This window comes from Adiantum capillus-veneris, chromosome 6, assembly GCF_014529385.1.
Source record: "Adiantum capillus-veneris isolate H3 chromosome 6, ASM1452938v2, whole genome shotgun sequence".
NCBI lineage: Eukaryota > Viridiplantae > Streptophyta > Polypodiopsida > Polypodiales > Pteridaceae > Adiantum > Adiantum capillus-veneris.
The window spans coordinates 75547323-75565235 of NC_140936.1; the positions used below are offsets into that span (position 1 = coordinate 75547323).

The following is a 17913-nucleotide window of genomic DNA, read 5'->3' on the forward strand; positions in this document are numbered from 1 at the left end:
TCACAACACTCATGAGTGCAGTGAGAATTGAAGTGCATGATCCGTACATGATCGAAGATCTTATGGTCAATCACTTAAGTCAAATTATCACTTAAAGCATACTAGTCAGTTGTGTCAAGAATAGAGCTATGAAGCCCTTAGAAGCAGACCTCTTGGAAGAAACCATCATGGAAGTTGATTGCACATGCCCTACATTCCTTGGGCAAAGGGAAGTCTCCCTAGTGGGACGGGACAATAACAAAGTTCTTTGAGGAGTTCTCAGATGACCTAAAAAGTCCCATCACTCTCTTGTCTAACAAAGCCCTCTTGAAGGGATCACTAGATCCTAGTGTGAAAAGAGGGATCATTAAGACGATCACAAGAATGACACTGGCTTACAAAAGTATCGCTAAATCTATCACCTTAAGACTGTCGCAAACCTTGGCAAAGGCAATCACCCCCACCAACACAACGTTATTAAAGGAAGATCAATATATGAAAACATTTTAGCAGCAATGATCAACATCGAATATGAAAACTTCACCAAGCAAGAGTGCATCCTTCTCTAGCTCGACCTTGACGACAACAAAGTTTATGATCGGGTCTCCCGATCGTACCATCAAGAAGTCATGAGGCCTTAGTCTTTGGGTCCCATGTGTATCAGATGGTACATACCCTAGGAGCAGGCATATCTTTTGAACTACTCTTTAACAATAGAGTTGTGGCAACCTTTGAAGCCAAAAGATCAATCAAACAATGATTTCCTTTATCCCCTCTGTTCTTTGTGATTGACTCCCATCCCCCTTGCCACCATGCTCCAGGAAAGCGTTGTGAAAGGGGAAATTCAAGGCCTCTCTTTCCCAAGTAATAAACAACTTCTCTCTAAGCTTTTGTGGATGACTCCTTGCTCTTTTTCAAAGCCACCCCGCAGATTCTTAGAAAAAAGCCCTAGAGATAGTATAAATGTTTTCCACTACATAACAAATCAAATGTAACATTGAGAAGTCAAGATTGATCTCCCTGTTAAAGAAGTATTCATTTTATCTTAGAGATTGGTCATGTGAAATTGTTTCTAAAGGAACGGTCATTTGCCATCTTGGTTCTCTGCTAGGGGTAGGAGTCTTTAACAAGCAAAAGTTCCAGTGGATCATGGATAAAAGCATGATCAAGATGAAAAGCTGGGAATGTATGATTCTTCCCTTCCACAGTATATAAAGATGCTTAATTCGTCCATGATCCCATACTTTCCTTCTTCTTCCCTATCGTGAAGATGTCCAAATGCAATTGGAAAGAGTTTCTGATGTGTGCGGGAGAAAATCCTTCAACAAACAACAAACAACATGTATTGAGCATTGTCTCAATTGTACCTTACCCTCTATTTGTGCCAGGGGAGGCTTGTGTGTGCCTACACCCTGATGTTTTGTATGACTACACCCTTTGGAGGCAACTTTGTGTTCAAGGGAAGGCTTGTGAATTGTGTGCCTCACCCTAGTGTGTTTTGAGTGGAGGATTGTGTGAGTGATATTCAACCAAAACCTACATAGGGAAGTTGGGATGCAAGGTTTTGTTGCATCTCTTGTGTGAAAAAACTCTTTCATCTCATGTGTCAAGCCAAGTGAAGAACCTCTTACAACCTGTGTGTAAAGAACAACCACTTGTATTTGTGCATAGGCAGCCACATTTTATACCCATGTGTCAAAAGGTTGTCTCTTTTGTATATGCTTATATAGAGGCATATTATGTTAAATATTATCAAGTCTATCATTTTTGCAACCATACTCTAGTGTATTGTCTGCCCAATATCAAACCATAAGCTAATTCTATTATAATCATTATTATGCCATGAATGGAAACACTAACACAACCACCATAACCCTACAGAAAAAACACTCCAAAGACATGACACCATGGCAGTGGACGAAATGGGACGAGAAATGGGAGTGTGTTGCTAGACCCAAGTAGGATGTAATTCGGATAATTAGCCCAGAAATCCATGCAAAGGCCCAATATGCGAAGTTTGTGGTGGCAATAGCGGAACGAAAATTAGGCCTCGGCCACTATGACATGGGATATGATGGACAAGGCAAAGCTTGCTCCTAGAGGTGGGGGGGTCCATTGAACAAGGTAGGAGTGCACGACAAACTACTAGCACTTGTTTGGGCAAAAGTGAAGCTAGGTGGCTTCACAAGTGAGCTTGTGTGCAAGTGTGCCAAAGCAGCATAAGCACTTGAATGAGGAGAAACAACCAAATACTTCAAGAACTCTATCACCCATTGGTCCCCTTGGCTCACTAAAGTTAGAGATATTTCTTTAGAATATTTTTGGAGAGAAAGAGCATATATTTCTTGACTATTAAATCCACTTTTTATGACAATGGAGATTCTGTATCAATTTATTCTTTCGTTACTCTCTTACCTTTCACTTTCTTCATCTCAGATGTTTTGAAAGGTTTTACGCCTTTTAAAAATCGTGGAAACCTAATTATATGTTTTGGAAATGTATGCGAACGTTTATGGAGAGGGTAGTCTGATGCACAATGTTCAGGAAAGGTTTGCCTTAGTTTAGCCTTGATCCGCTTGAAAAACAAGAGTAGCCGGTTGCAAACCATGGTAAAGGGAAGAAAAACTAGTAAGATCTATAAGAAAACAGTTCAAAAATTTTGCAATTTTGGAAGATTCAACTAGTGTTTCCGATTTGGATCTTGACAAGGAGGAAACCCAGCCGTCAATGAAAAAGGACTTTCCCGAACACTGTTGATGCATAGAATAAGACATTTTTTTAGCAAAGTGATAGGTTCCCACAGTTTTTTGGCTAGAGTACTTGCAAGTTCAAGCATAGAGGACTTTCAATGCATCGCACATGGCGAAAATTTATCACACTTCAGCAATTTATTGCAAATCATTAATCACTCGAAGAGACGTGAAAGTTCTACAAGTAAATTTTGCAAATGTCATGAAGACTTTATTGATGGTGTCATCGACTTCAAAAATTCAAGAATGTTTGTCATCATTAGCTTGTCATGTCGCATTATTCGGCAAGCTTTATCCAATGGTCCACAATTGCATCCACAATGCAACACTTTACTAAGGATTTATGAAGGTTAAAAACACCTTGTTGCTACCGGTTGTCACTTTACTTGCATCAATAACCAACTTGGCATCTTGACATGGTTGTGTGTGTAACAATTTTTGTTTGACGAGTTTAGTGGGTGAGAGATAGATCCATAAAACTGGCAAGCCTTTGAGAAAAAAAGAGTTAGGCATACATTTGGAATTTTATTATTACATTTCTTACTTATAGCTTAGAGGAAAAGAGGGTCTATTGCATATTGCTTAGAGGGAAAGGGGGTGTAGGCAATATCTGAACTTGATTGGACTCTACATAAGAAGTCCTTAGTAAAACGTTGGATTTTTGGTGCAATTGTGGACCACGAGATGCAGCTTGCTGATTATTGCCACATAGCAAAAAACTTTTTGGAACTCACATTAATTAATTGGGAAGATGCCCTTTTTCTTAGATCGAAAAGATGAGGTCTCTCCATTGCCCACGGTTCTTGTGTCGAGCCACCTGCACAAACCACCCCGCTTGCCATCGCCGTCACCGAACTCTGCTGCCTGCCTTCCCCTACCATCGCCATGGCATCCTCCCATGGGGTCTATCAAGCAGCGAGTTGTCTTTCTCTCTTATGTCCCCACCATGCTGTGGTCTCCGACTTGCGGACAGAGAGAACCACCTTCCAATATGATGCTCCACCTTCCAATATGATGCTCCCCCTGTACCATATCCCTCCACCATCTCGCCCCGACCCCTTCGGCATTATCTGCACTGCATTCAGTGTCTGCACTAGGAACTCAGACAGCAGCGTCCCACACCCTTCTCCCGCTATCCCCTGGTGCGCGCCCCTTCAGGAACTGAGCCCAAGCAGTTTTGTAAGAGCCGAGGCCAATGCATTGCGGACCTGCTGGTGGAGCACATGCACACAAACGAGAGACAGACCGATTCTACACCCTGTGTGTCTACTCCACGCCGATCAGTCTTTCTTGCACGCACATCATCGACTCGCGCACCGAATCACATCCTCCACTGCCTTGCAATCAATCCAGACGACCATCAACGAAAAAATATATCTCCCTCTATCTGCGCCTTCCCACAAGTCATGATCTTAAAAATTATTTTCTTCTTTCTCTTCTATCCGCCCTCTCTCTCCTCCACATGCCGCCTCCTCTTGTTTTCCCTCAAAGCCATGGCTAGCATCTATCGAGATACCCCTTAATCAACCCAAAACCCAAATTGGGAGGATCTACTAACACTACGTAACATTTTGTAAAGCCCCACAATGTAATTTTGTTTTCTACTTAATATAACGCTCTCACGTTCTTTATGGGAAAAAAAAAACAGTGTCAAAAATAGTTACTTAAATATAGGTCCTAAACACACTTGATATGCGTCACACTGAAGGGCACGAGCACTTTAATGAAGCTCAAGCGACGGGCTCTATAGCAGCAAAGTTAGGACACGAGGAACGAGACGCGTGCAATTGTAAGATAGCCAGAGTAAACTAAGACACGAAAAAGTAAACTTGAACAAGCAGGAAACCTGTCCAAGTTTATTTATCATTTTATGGTTTACCCACATGTCAACTTGGCCGTCGCAAGCATAGCAGTTAGTGCATTGGGCTCTCATGATGGTGACGAAGGTTCAAGTCTATTTATCATTTTATGGTTTACCCACATGTCAACTTGGCCGTCGCAAGCATAGCAGTTAGTGCATTGGGCTCTCATGGCGGTGACGAAGGTTCAAGTCCTCGTGCCTGTGATGGGCGCCTATTTTTTACCACCCTCCATTGGCCTCGAGATTCCCCCTTTCAAACTCCACCACCGATCCCATCTCTCTCTACCCATACCCTTCAGTGCTAAGGCTTGATATGGGCTCAACACATAGCTTCATCTCTCTTCATTTAATAAAGCAAAGTTTGTTTTCAAAACCTTCAAGAAGATGAAGACTCATGTTGGCATCTTCTTGTAAGAGCACAAACATTCCCATTGACACAATACAATAAACATTAGTGAATGTTACAAGGATCGTCCGATGCACTCGAACCCATGACTCAAGTCAGAGAAGAAGAGTGCTCAACCAACCAAGCTACCTCATTTTGACATATTAAAGCTAAAAGTTGAAAAAGGAGATCTATCAAGGGACAGTTTACAAACTAAATTAAGCCGTTTTAAAATTAAAAGTTGAGAGGAAGTTGTAAGGCTCTTCAATGAAAGAAAGGACGAACTAAAAGACTGGATTCTGAAAGTTCAACATTCTCTTAGGATTCCCTCGTTGTTCTCTTACTCCAAGACATCTTGGTGGTCATTGCTCTTCACTGTTCGGGAAAAATCATTTTTCCAAACATACAAAATTCTGTTCTTTGAATTTGCCAAAAGGAAATTTTAAAAAAATTAGGCTTATTTTTCAAGGTATTACACTATTTTTCTCTTTTTCGGGGCAAGGTTTCTCATTTTACCCTTGCCCTCAACCGGCATTTTTGAAATTGAAAACGGCACGTATTAAGTTGACACATTTTTCCCGAACATTCTTGCTCTTTTAATTTGGCTTGCATGTAAAATTGTAAAGAGTATGCTGACTCTGACTACACTCAACACCCCCCATAAGCGCGCGTGCGTGCACACACACACAAAGAAGAAGAGAGTTTTAACGTCGTAGGAAACTATCCCAAGAGACCTTAAAGATCTAGCCGACGAGGAGAGTTGAACTCCGGACCTGTTATTCAAGAGAAAGAGAGAGAGCAAGTAAAGAGTATCCTGACTTCACTCAATACCCCCAATAGGCCCTGATATTACAGTCTTTCTACTATGTCTGAGCTTCGAGGATGAGAAATGGCTTAGTTACGAATCCATAATTGCAAACTATACAGAAGGCAGAAGCCATGAGAGATCTCTACCATGTCATTATTGTCACCCCACCAATCTCTGCTTACCAATGAAGAGATTGAAACATCATGGTATGCAAAGTACAGACACCCCACATAAACCTTGGAAACAACAAGAGCCAAAAACTTGGTTTTTCACACTTTCAAGTTACAACCATCCTGCTATGTGACTTAGGGTTGGAACACACCAACAAACATAGAAGCTGCCCCAAGAACACTCTCTCTACACACACACACACACACACACTATGGTGATTTTGTACAATTGGTACTCTTGATAGCCGACAAGAGATCACAAGCAATGTATGCCAACAAGGCATTATTGTCTCCCTGCAAAGTCCGAACATTAGCAAAATCTGCCTCCTACATCCAGCATTCCTGTCAGCTATCTTAACCACACAATAGCGAGTGCTATAACAGGCCTCTCGTGTCCCCTTGCAACATGGAACTGCCATTATCATGCATAAAGAAGTGGTGCTTAACTGCATCCCCCACCGTAGCTCCTTTATCCGATACAATCGACATCAAGACGGTCGCCTCACAAGAATGACCATCTGGCCAAACTTTTCACTTGTGAATGTTGAGAGGACACTCACCAATCGCAGAAAGAATCATGGGATTCGCCACCATCCTGCTTTGACGTCGTAACACAAAACGGTTACTTTGAAAGCACAGTATCTTGCTTGGCCAGCGCTTGCTCCAGTCTCACTTCAAAGGGAATCGCATGCCAGTTTACTTTCTGATCCTGCATATGAACATGAAATTGGATATCTGTGGAGAGACGTCTAAAAGTTGTGAGAAGAGATAATATACCTCTTGGTATTTGTTTGTGGAGTTGGGAATCCCTTTTCCATCCCACCATTTCCTGGTCGTAATTGGACTCCAATGTGCAGCGACGGTCCCCAGGATGGGCCTTTCATCAGCTAGACTAGCTGGGGAGCGGTAACTAGTCACGGGGGGTATTCCAACATCTGGTGACAATGGCAGGGTTGGAAAAATTTCCCTAAAAGCGCTTTCCTCCATTACATGCATTGATACCGTGCTTTCGTGTTTGCTAGCACATTCCACTCTTGCATCCACACTGCTCTGATAATCAACTTCAATCGCTTGAGCATCCAGTAATGGCACTTTATCATCATCATCCTCCACTACCTTGCCTTCCTGCATTCCCCCAGACAAGCCGTCATGTCCAATTTTCAATTTTTTCCTTTGCTCCCCGTCTTCCTCTTCAACAGGAAGTGGCACGAATGATGGATTTCCATTTTTCATCAGATCAGTTTTATCTTTTGTAAGGAAGTCTTCAGCATTATCTTGTGGCAACTCAGCTTCCAAATAAGATATATTATTATTCCCATGTAAGTCTGTGCCGTCCCAATGACCGACCCTATTGTCACTAGGAGTTACACTGCTTTCAGATGCTGCACTCAAAAGGGGACAATGTTCATCTTCCCAGCTCTTTGATTCTTGCAAAGGCTCCATTTCTGGACACATACTCAGTAACAGCACCTCATGGGCATCCTTAGTATATTTGTGCTGAAAGTAGTCCCCCGTGTTGGATTCCTTTTCAGCGGGGTTTTTCTTCGCACTGCTCCATACGCGTTTTGACAACCTGAATTGAGAGGCAAAGCAGTTCTGTGAAGTAGAATCACTATCACTTTCTTCAGCAGCCGCAGAGAAATACGCTTCCACAGCCGCACAAGATTCCGCTTGGACATGAGTTTCTTTACTGTCTGCACAGTAAGAACACCCCCATGAGGAAAGTCCCACACACACAAATTACCACACGTTCAATATGCACAACAGACAAATAATCTTTTCATAAGTGCCGTATGTGGATACCATGAGGAACGACCAATTCACTCGGTATGCCATTTGAGCAGCACGAGGCCTCATCCAGGAAGGGGTTTTTACAAGAACCTGGCTGATTTTCTGTACAAGCCTCAGGGACGGAGGGTGTGCGGTCTATTGAATCGAAATCCAATGTACACTCATCAGTCCTGCCCTCTAAATGCTCCTGGATTGCCTGCTCTGAAGACAAAGAAATAACAAGTGACTCTCTTTGTTCCTCGCTCGGTACCTGATGTAAGCATACCAAGAAGAATTTGTCATGAATATGGCACAAGTGCTTGGTAATGAACACTCTGCTCATTGTTCTAGACATGGGTATGGACTGCAAGAATAACGAAGTGCTTCAAAGCAGATGCTTCACACTCATGGTACATGTGCACATATGTATAAAATGTATGTACGTAGTCATAGAGTATTCACAAATATGTATGCACCTACAAAATGGATGTCTGTTTAATATATGCATTTGTATCAGCATGCAGTACAGCTAAATTGCCAGTTTTCTGTGAGTGAGTTTCATCTGGGTTGCTACTAAGGAAAGTGCTAATGTTTGCTATACTGTGGATGTCAAGCTACATGATTTAAAGGCAACACTCACCCGCAGTAAGGGTTGGTCATTCAAGCCCAACTTATCCAGACCTGGACTGCCAGAGGAAAGTTCCCAGTTGGTGATCAGTGCTGAGTCTTCAATAAGAGACGCAACATCAAGGTGTTCCAATAACAGATCATCCGCGGCCTCATCAACAGAGGAGCATTTCTCGTTAGCCATTCCCATAGAGAAAGTCCATGGAGGAGATGGAACATATCGCTTTGGCAGACGGGAATTTGTTCTACAGTGTGGTTTATTTTCTGTCGTCAGCATGCTTTCGTGAATTCCATCAGCAAATGCATCACAAACACCAGATTCGACCCTAAACAGGCTCAGTTCAGTGCACTTAATTGCATTGCTGTCAGCAAAACTATCGAAGCTGTTACTCTGAGAAGCAGTTTTCCCCCTATCACATCAGGAAAAACGACAAATGTTGCAAATGTTACGATTGATCACCAGGCAAATATCACCCTCCAAGATTACAAATCCTTTCCCAGCATGAACAAGGTGAAAGCTCACTTTGGCATTCTAAAAGAATAAAATGGAAGAAAAGTTAAGTCATTCAAGGCTGTGTAAAATGAAAAGACCCATTGACAAACTAAACAAAAGAAGATTTCAATTATTCACAATCTGTGAAATGAAAAGACCCATCAACAACTAAACAATAGAAGATTTCAATCATTCATATGAAAAGGTAGGTCCAATCAGTGCTAGAAATAATAAAATTTCAAATGTCCACCTAACTCTCTTCTCATCTTAGTCTTGTTTAGAAAGCCAAAAATTCTTATGCATCTTTTATTATTACTAGTACTGCTAGAGTGGCCTCTCTCTCTCTCTCTCTCTCTCTCTCTCTCTCTCTCTCTCTCTCTCTCTCTCTCTCTCTCTCTCTCTCTCTCTCTCTCTCTCTCTCTCGTGTTGTGACGCCGGGGCTGCAGGCCATACTGGCCGGATCAACCTGCTGTCGACACATGTCCGGGGAAGGGGCCGGAATCCCTTCCTTCATTATAATTTACTAGTGTGGCTGGCGGCTTTCGGCCACCTCTCCCTCTTTCAGCGTGCTGCCTTGCTGAGTGCGCAGGGCTGCAGGGCACACCACCGGGAGCTGCTGGATGGAGGAGTCATCGACGCGTGGCAGCGGGAGGGGGGGGGGGGGGCGGAATCCCTCCCCCTATTATATATGTATAGATAGATAGATTATATTATTGATAAGTGAAAATTGAATATATTTTCTGCTGAAATGTTTAAGGTTACATGACCCATGATTGTGGCCTAATGCTCCCAAGCTCCTTCACTTTGAAGAAAGGCAGTGTTTCTTTATACGATAAGAGTGTAATAAACTATCCATATAAAAACCGTCCGTACCTGCTATGCAGAGAGCTGGCTTCACAAGCATTTGGGAGAGGACTACTGGGCCTAGAACAAGAGTCAGTCACAAGTCCACCTGGTTGTATCCTCGTAACAAGTGATGATACCAGCCAAGAGTGCTGCGTATAATCCACCTGTTCAGTTGAGCCTTGGTCGGACTTGTCGAAGGTGACCTTGAAGGCATTCGACGGAGAATCTATTAGACTGTGGCATCCCCTCAAAAACTTCACCTACAAAAAAAACGGATTCAAAATATGAAAATTTGTAAGGGAAACCGAGAAAAATGTGTGGTTTAAAACAGGCATATGCATTCTATGCCTAATCTCTGGTGGGAATTTAGAGCCTACCTCATCACTGCACTGCTTTGCTACAGTTGCATCCTGCAAGAGCCTCTCTCTGAAACTTTCAAGCTCTCCATCCAAATCGTACTCATGAGACCATACCCTGTCCTCATCCTGCTTTGACACATTTTTGGCACTTTTCTTTGTCTTGGCTTGCTCTTGCAAGAGTGCAAACAATGTGTCATTGGGCTCGTTATCTATGCACCCCTTACTACTTGCAGCAGAAGGCAACTTCCGAACCACATGAAGATCTTCGGGACTGGTTGCTGTAAACAGAAAACTCGAATGCACAATCAAAAAATGCTTTTTCTGATTACAGAGAAACAAACAATGACCACAAAACACACAATATCCGTGCGTGCACAGACACAGAACTTGGCTCATCTATTGTGTAGCCGAAAAACCTTTCACTCAAGGAGACACCTCTCTCTCTCTCTCTCTCTCTCTCTCTCTCTCTCTCTCTCTCTCAATATTCTGTACACACGGACACAACACAAAACGCTTGGCTCAACCATTTTGTAGCATGAAAACCTCTCTCTCTCTCTCTCTCTCTCTCTCTCTCTCTCTCTCTCTCTCTCTCTCTCTCTCTCTCTCTCTCTCTCTCTCTCTCTCTCTCTATTCTGTACGCACGGAAACGCTTGGCTCAACCATTTTGTAGCATGAAAACCTTCGAGTCGAAGAGACCTCTCCTCCTCTCCCTGTGTCTATCTCTCACTCAAAATCAATCGATATTGTCATTTGCAATACATACCATGTGCTACTGCAGCAGAATTTGAGCGCCCAGACACCAGATTATTTACTCCAGATAATTGTTTCTGAAAAGAAGGAAGAAAGGATATGTAAGCCAAGAAAGGAACGATGCAATCTACATGATTGAGGGAATACAGAGAAGGAGATCCTGATTTCTAATACGAGGTCTGTCAAAAGGCACAACTTTTGACTTACATGGCTTGCTGGTTGAAACAATTCGCAAACATGCAACAGAATATAGCACATGACAATCAAAACACTTCAATTACACCCCCGTTTTCAAATTAACCAAGATTTTGGGTTGCATAAATACCTTTGGTTTCACTCCCTCTGGTTTTCCTGTGCACTTGAAGCAACCAAGGAGCCAGCCCATAGCATGGAGAAAGAGAGAGGGCGTGTGTGTATGTGTGTGCTGTGTCTGTGTTGCGGGTACCTCAGACAAAAGAGATCTCCATAGCACCACTCAAATCTTCAAAGAGAAGCTGGCCATATCCAACTCACCCACAATCTATTATCATCGCCTTCCTGCTTTCAGCTAAGGCTCCGCCAGAAAGGCTAGAACTTCAACGAGCCTCCAAAAGACAACAATAAGCGCGTCGATAAAGTGTCTGAATCACGGATGACGCTTCCGTAATCGAGAACTGATACACAGCGATGAAGATCCTTTGCCAATACGCAGAAGTCTGATCAAGGCGCGGAGGTCGCCATTGCCACGTAGAGATGATGCTGATGCCGATGGTGGTGGTGATGAAGGTGAGCTACAAAACAGGCGGCAACGTTGGGGGCGAGAAGACCCAGAATGTCCTTTTTTTTTTGGGTTGTGGGCGGCTTGGAGTTTGGGAAGGGGGAGGACAAGGAATCGGCAGGAGTTTCCAAAGCTGCCATTTGGAGACCTCGAGCAAGGGTGGGCCCTTTCTACCCTATTCACTTAGCAAGCATTCCCATGCGTAAAGAGTTGTTGTTCCTAGTGAATATGGAGCACGTGAAGGGAAGATTGGGCTGCGTTTGCAGGAAGGTGACTTGCACCTGCATTTTGGTTGCGTCTAGAGTAGTGTTTTTTAATTCGAAGGGGTTGAAGCCTAGAATGGATGCTTCATGCTCGTTGCTTGGTTGACCGACCCTGACTAACATGGTAACATGGTCATTTCAGCAGCTTGTAAGAGAACCTTAACTTGAAGCCTCACTCAAAAAATTGCACCCAAAAGCCATATACATCTGCATTAAGGTTGTCTCGTTCGTGATGATAGTGGCAAAAAAACGCACAATCAGTGATCAAATTAGTCAAAAGGATTTCTTAGAAACTGACATGAATGGGACCAATAAGGTTTCTTTTACACAACAAACACATTAAAGCTCTCTCTCTCTCTCTCTCTCTCTCTCTCTCTCTCTCTCTCTCTCTCTCTCTCTCTAGTGTTTTGTCGCGATGGCAAGGAAGGGGAGCGAGGGAGTCGTCATGATTGCCAACAGGAGGAGGGGATAAACCCCATATCGCAGTCACTATTGTGGGTTGTGGTACCACTGAGCCACCATCTTACACCCTCTTGATCTCTCTTTTGTGGGCTACGAGCAATAGTGAGCCACTATCGTGCCATAATGTGTGCATAGTGTGAAGAAGGTAGAATAGATTTCAATTGCAACTTGGAGTTGAAGATGTTTAGGCTAGAACGTACATTAAATAAGGATTTTGGTTGGATTTTTATTAAGTTTGAAACTAAAATTGATCAATACCTATGCCAAGTGTGTTACTTTTTAAGAGGGCTTGTCTCTAGAGTATAGATGGTGGAAAAGAGTATAGATGGTGGAAACTGCTATCATTATTACTACTTTTGGACATTTTTACAAGTTTGTTTATATTTTATTCTCAAAAACCATTCAAAAGAAGCAATGTAAATAGAACTCTCTTTTGCCAACTATTTTTAGAGTTTAAGTAAGAAGTAAGCACTTCTATTTTGGGTGCATCCCGAAATCACATCTTCGCGTGCAGCACACTTTTTCAATGGGAATCATCCTCTTCAGAAAGATGAGTGCTCTGAAAGAATCATAATCAAGCAAACTGGTGTTTTACCCCCCTTTCGAAGCCAACGGAGCCATCAAAATCTTCATCAGAGCAAAGTTACAGAAGATACAATTTTATCCTCTTTTATGCTAATTTTCTCTCTTAATCATAGTATACACTCTTTTTATCATGCTCTTTTATCTTTCATATACATATCTTATTGTAATTCATGCTCCATGAGATGAATAAAGACACGGAAGGCAAATACTTTCCTTTATGTGTTGTGATTATTCAATAACTTATTTTGATTTAATACATCAAAGTTGTATTGAAAGTATTGGAAAGATATCAAGAGTCCTAAAGTTGAGTCAAAGCTTTGAAAATGTGTTGAAGCAAAGAAGAGTGATTCTTGTGGAAAATCAAATAAATTTCGGCACGACTACTCTCAAGAAGATCGCTTTTTGAAAGCTCTCTCTTTACTAAAGATGCAAGAATTACAAGCTTCCTCATCTCAATAGTTTCAACTAAAACTACAAACAACCTACTTCGAAGAAAACAATGTAAGCAATTGAAGAAAGCCAACAAGTGCAATTTATGCATCGCTTACACTCTCAAGGGACAATCACAAATTACTGAAAATTAGCCTTAAAATCAATCGAAGTTTCTACAATCATCAACAAAATAAAAAGATACCCTCTCAACTACTTTTATCACCGTTTTGGATTGTTCAAAGGCTTTGCATGCTCACTAGAGATTTTTTTGACTTATTCAACATGCACAAATATCATCTTTTTTTTTTTTAAAGCAAAACTCACAATTGTGAGTGAATTATATTGATCATCTCAAAAAATTACAAGGACTTGCCATGCTCTATCGAGCCATGACATCATCCAGAGACACTACTTATATCGGCTATCTGGGGAGCCACCCCTAACGACTTGCCGCCTTGCCCTTGATACACAAGGTTAATTATCATGTTCTTCACAAATCTTCTGTTTTCAAGATTTTCCCCTTTCCTAAGCATTCTGCTGACAACAAGGCACATGTAACCCTAGGCCAATCATCAGAGTTTTGCTTGCGCCTAAGCATCCATATTAGCACTCTGCTTTCTTGTATAATTTTTGCGAAGCTTGCCACCTCAGGAACTCCTTCAAACACACGGCGATTCCTTGTTTGCCATACATTATGTACAAAGAAGTATCTGATAACTTGAGTGCAGATGAGGAGGGCAGGACTACCTAAGTTCTTACCTCCAAGGAGTAAATCAGTCTTGAAAAAACCAATTTTCCATGTTCTTTGGACCCACTTGCATATTTTACCTGTAAGGCCTCTGATAGCTGGGCATTCCATAAATAGGTGGGCCACATCTTCACTAGCCAACCTGAACCCCAAGCATCGATCTGTCCCTATCCCTCTCTCCTGAATTTTCACCCCCGTCGGAAGAGCACCCCTAATTACTTTCCATAGAAATACCTTCATGTAATGTGAAACCTTTGCCGTCCATATGTTCTCCATTATTTGCCCCCACCTTTCCTCCGACCATTGTTTCTTCCATATCTTGTTAACCAATTCTTCTTTAGCGTCATTGTATGGTAAATGCCTTTAGCATAGGGTTTCCATAAGAGGCTGCTTTCGGGCCATTTCCAGGCATTCTAGTCAAACTTCGAGACATTTTCTTATGTTATCTCTTCTTTTTGCAATTTAACTCTTGCATACATATTTTATATTTACATCTATATTTTTACTTTTCTTTTGCTTGAGTCCACCAATTATGACCACCCAAAAGATTGACGTTCTTTTTGAAGATCTTGAAAAGGAGCGCAATGCAGGTAATCTCCTTCATCAAAAGCTTGAGAAGTTACAAAAGCAGAGTTTCCAACTACAAGTGCAATCATGAAGATGACAATGAAGACAAGCAGCTTATTAAAATGATTAAGCATACTTTAGATGCTCAAGCCAAGATGAAATAAAACAAGATCTCTAAGAAGGCATTTACTTTTATAAAGTACGATGGAAGAAAGGATACACATATGCTTCTCTCTTGGTTATCATCCTTGGATGACTACTTTTGAGAAAAAAAGTTTAGTGAACGAGATAAAATCAGGTGTGTAACAAAGCGAATGACGAAGCATGTTCCTCTTTGGTGGAACAAGCAACTAGTATGTGACCCGATGTCGTGCAGCTTCGCTCCCATGCTAAGAAAGATGCCATAAAAATGCACATCAAGTTTGTTTAAAGCTTACATGATTAATACACAGTGGTTAAGGACTGGTAAAAGGCCAAGTTCAATGCTGAATGTATGTCAAGTGCGGCTGAAAGGGCCAAAACGTGTCTTAATGATGTTAAAAGGTGTTATTCTTGAAGTGGGCACAGATGGGATATTGTGACCTAGAACTCCAGTGCTCGATGTGCTCTACTGGCCTGTCTTTATGGCTCGTCGATTGGAGCTACAGTGAAGAAATTATGGCAGTTTAAAGTTTGAGTCGATTGCAGATCCGTACCGGATTGGGCAACTGCAGAGCTGAGGTGATAGAAATGAAATGAATGCGTGGGCCTGAAATGCTCACCTTGTGGAGCGCATTGGTCTTTTCAGATCAGGGAGTTATGATTGCCAAGATATTAGCCGTTAAAGATTCACCGAGAGCTAGCTCCGTACCAGTACGGTCCACTCGATTGATGTGTCAACTGAGGGTTTTGGAGCCTTGCCAGGTTATGTATATGTTCTAAGCAATGTATGAAGGTCATAGGAAGTGACGGCATGACAAACAAAATCGTGACGGGCAAGTTATGGAAATTTCAAATCGACGACTGTTATTAGCCGGGAGGTATCTGTGCGGTGCTCGTACGGAAGCACATAAGGTTACGAGGAGTATCATGTCCGGAATGACATCTTTTGGAATGCAATAATTGCGGGGAATGCTATCACGGTTGCGACAAGGAAGCTCTAGGGAAGTTAATTATATGCGAAGGGAACACTTTCCGCTAAATGGAATCACCTATACCTACATCTTGAGGGCATGTGGCACTATTCAATACCTTCTTACAGGCAATAGAATTCATGATGATACTTTGCTTTGGTCGGTATGTATGCCAAATGTGAAGTCCCTTGAGGGGAATTGCTTGCCCAGTGAGGCACTAAGGCCACCCAAAAGTCGGTGTCCGCCCATAGTGGCCACCCAATTAAAAGGGCTTGAGTGTGAATGAGGTAAAAGGGAAAAACAAAGAAAAGATGGCGTGCAGGCAGGGGTGCAGGCAGCGAGAAGGTGAAGAAGGACTCGCCCCGGGTGGTATGATGCTCTCACAGCAGCGCGCAAGAAACAAACTTTGATCAGCTTGCAGGGGCGCTCGGTTTTGGTGCCACTCGCGGCGCGTTAGGTGCTGGTCGAAAACCCGGTGCCACGTCAACTAGAGGGAAATTTTATGCCTCCCTAGCAACGACGGCGCCGTCGTTGCTAAGGGAGGATGCATGCTATTAATAGCGGGTCTTTTTTTGCATGCGAGGTGTGCAAAAGCAAACGAAGAAGAGGACGCTTGGAAGGAAACACGGGAGCTCTCTCTCTTTCGTTCTCGAGCTAAAGAGAAGGAAAGGCAACAAAGAGAAGGGGAGAGTTGTTCGAAGAGAGGAGGAGAACAGGAGAAGTGACGGTCAAGCAGGGATTCTCTCTCTCTCTCTCTCTCTCTCTCTCTCTCTCTCTCTAGATCTCGGGAAGACAAGAGGGGGAAGCCATTGAGCTTGGAGCAGAAGGTAGAAAGGGTGAAAGAAGCTTGGAGAAAGCACGATTCTCCTTCGGCTTAGGTAAGGAGAGACCAACAAAGGCTGGTAAGTAGTCATAGGAGAAGAAATAAGCTTCGGCATAGGCAGTGATTGAAGACAATCAAATAGATGGAATCGACACAATGGGATTTTGTTCGTCAGTAGGCAACCTAATTTTATTTTTTCTTTTTATTGAATTGCGGAGACGTTAACGGCCCGGAGTATTCTGTAAAGGGAGTTTAAACTCCTAAATCGTCATTAGTATTAATTAACGGTGTCGTTAACGACATTTCTTCATAATTGTGCATCAATTTTGTCGGTGTTATCGATTTCCGAGCAAGTTTTGTGCGTCGATAGCATTACCAAGTGATTAAAAGCTGTTGTATTGTGCGGTGCGGCAAATTTTTGCTCTCAATTTTTCCACAGCCAGCAGCCCGGTGCTGACCTGGCTCAAGTTTCGAACACATATCCCCTGACGCCTGGTGAACCCGACGTGAAACCGAGCCGGGGTGGGAAAATTGTTGAAGCATATGTCTACACCACAAGAAGTAGCCATGCAGCAGATGATGCAATAGTTTGCAGCATACATGCAACAACAACAGGCTGCCCATCAGCAACATAATTTGCAAGAGCGGATTCGTAAAGCTCGTCAAAATGTTACGAAAAAGCTGCAACGGTTTGAGGGCCGAGATATTTCAAAATTTTGTAATTTGTATGAGCAGTCTATGGAAGATAATGGTATTGAAGACGAGGATTCAATGGAAGTATTTCATCTGATTGCAGTGCCAGAACTTAGGGCCCAGATTAAAGAAATTCAAGTGGCTCAAGGGCCGAACTGGCAGGATTTTAAGAAGGCACTGCAAGAGGAATATTTTCTGGAGGATTCTCAACGGGTGACCAGACAGAGTTTTTCGAAGTGGGTGCAGAAGAAGGGTAAAAATTTATCTGCACGAGAACTGTTGCGAGAGTTTGAAAAGAAGTTTGATCAATTATCGTCAGCAGAACAACGTTCCTTGAGGGATAAAAAATAATTGTTTATACAAGCTGCTGATCCGCGACTACAAAAGAATTTGGTGCAATTATTGGAGGATCCGGAGGGAGAATTGGGATTGGCATCAGATTGGCAAATAGTATCTGAAGCGGTGAACATGATCGTAAAACGACAGAAGTGAGTTGATAAGCAAATCGTGATCGAGGTATTGGATGATGATGAAGAATAGATTAAAGAGAAGCCGCCCGCTACATTACCCAAAGTGGAGGGGCTTGTTCTTGACGATCTCGTTAAAGGTATTCAAGAACTAAATTTGAATTTTAAAACTGTTAAATTTGAAGGGTTAGCTGCAAAGGCATCTA

General features: G+C 42.5%; 1 protein-coding gene across 1 annotated transcript; it reads right to left on the reverse strand.

The window, feature by feature from the left end:
* Window positions 1-6032: 6032 nt before the first annotated feature.
* On the reverse strand, window positions 6033-11653 carry LOC147455719 (uncharacterized). The gene is made up of 8 exons (XM_086514419.1): window positions 11124-11653; window positions 10812-10875; window positions 10067-10326; window positions 9717-9949; window positions 8364-8760; window positions 7757-7994; window positions 6731-7647; window positions 6033-6662 (listed from the first exon to the last, which is right to left on the reverse strand). The coding sequence occupies exons 1-8, from the start codon at window positions 11181-11183 to the stop codon at window positions 6576-6578; spliced, it is 2256 nt and encodes a 751-aa protein (XP_086370545.1). The 5' UTR covers window positions 11184-11653; the 3' UTR covers window positions 6033-6575.
* Between the last annotated feature and the right edge of the window lie 6260 nt (window positions 11654-17913).

Excerpts from the sequence above, each read along its gene's own strand:
- LOC147455719 (XM_086514419.1), bottom strand. The coding sequence starts at position 11,183 with ATGGGCTGGCTCCTTGGTTGCTTCAAGTGCACAGGAAAACCAGAGGGA. Across the intron at positions 10,327-10,811 it reads TTCTGCTGCAGTAGCACATG|CAACCAGTCCCGAAGATCTT; the intron begins GTATGTATTGCA and ends TTCTGTTTACAG. Across the intron at positions 7,648-7,756 it reads TGAATTGGTCGTTCCTCATG|ACAGTAAAGAAACTCATGTC; the intron begins GTATCCACATAC and ends CTTACTGTGCAG.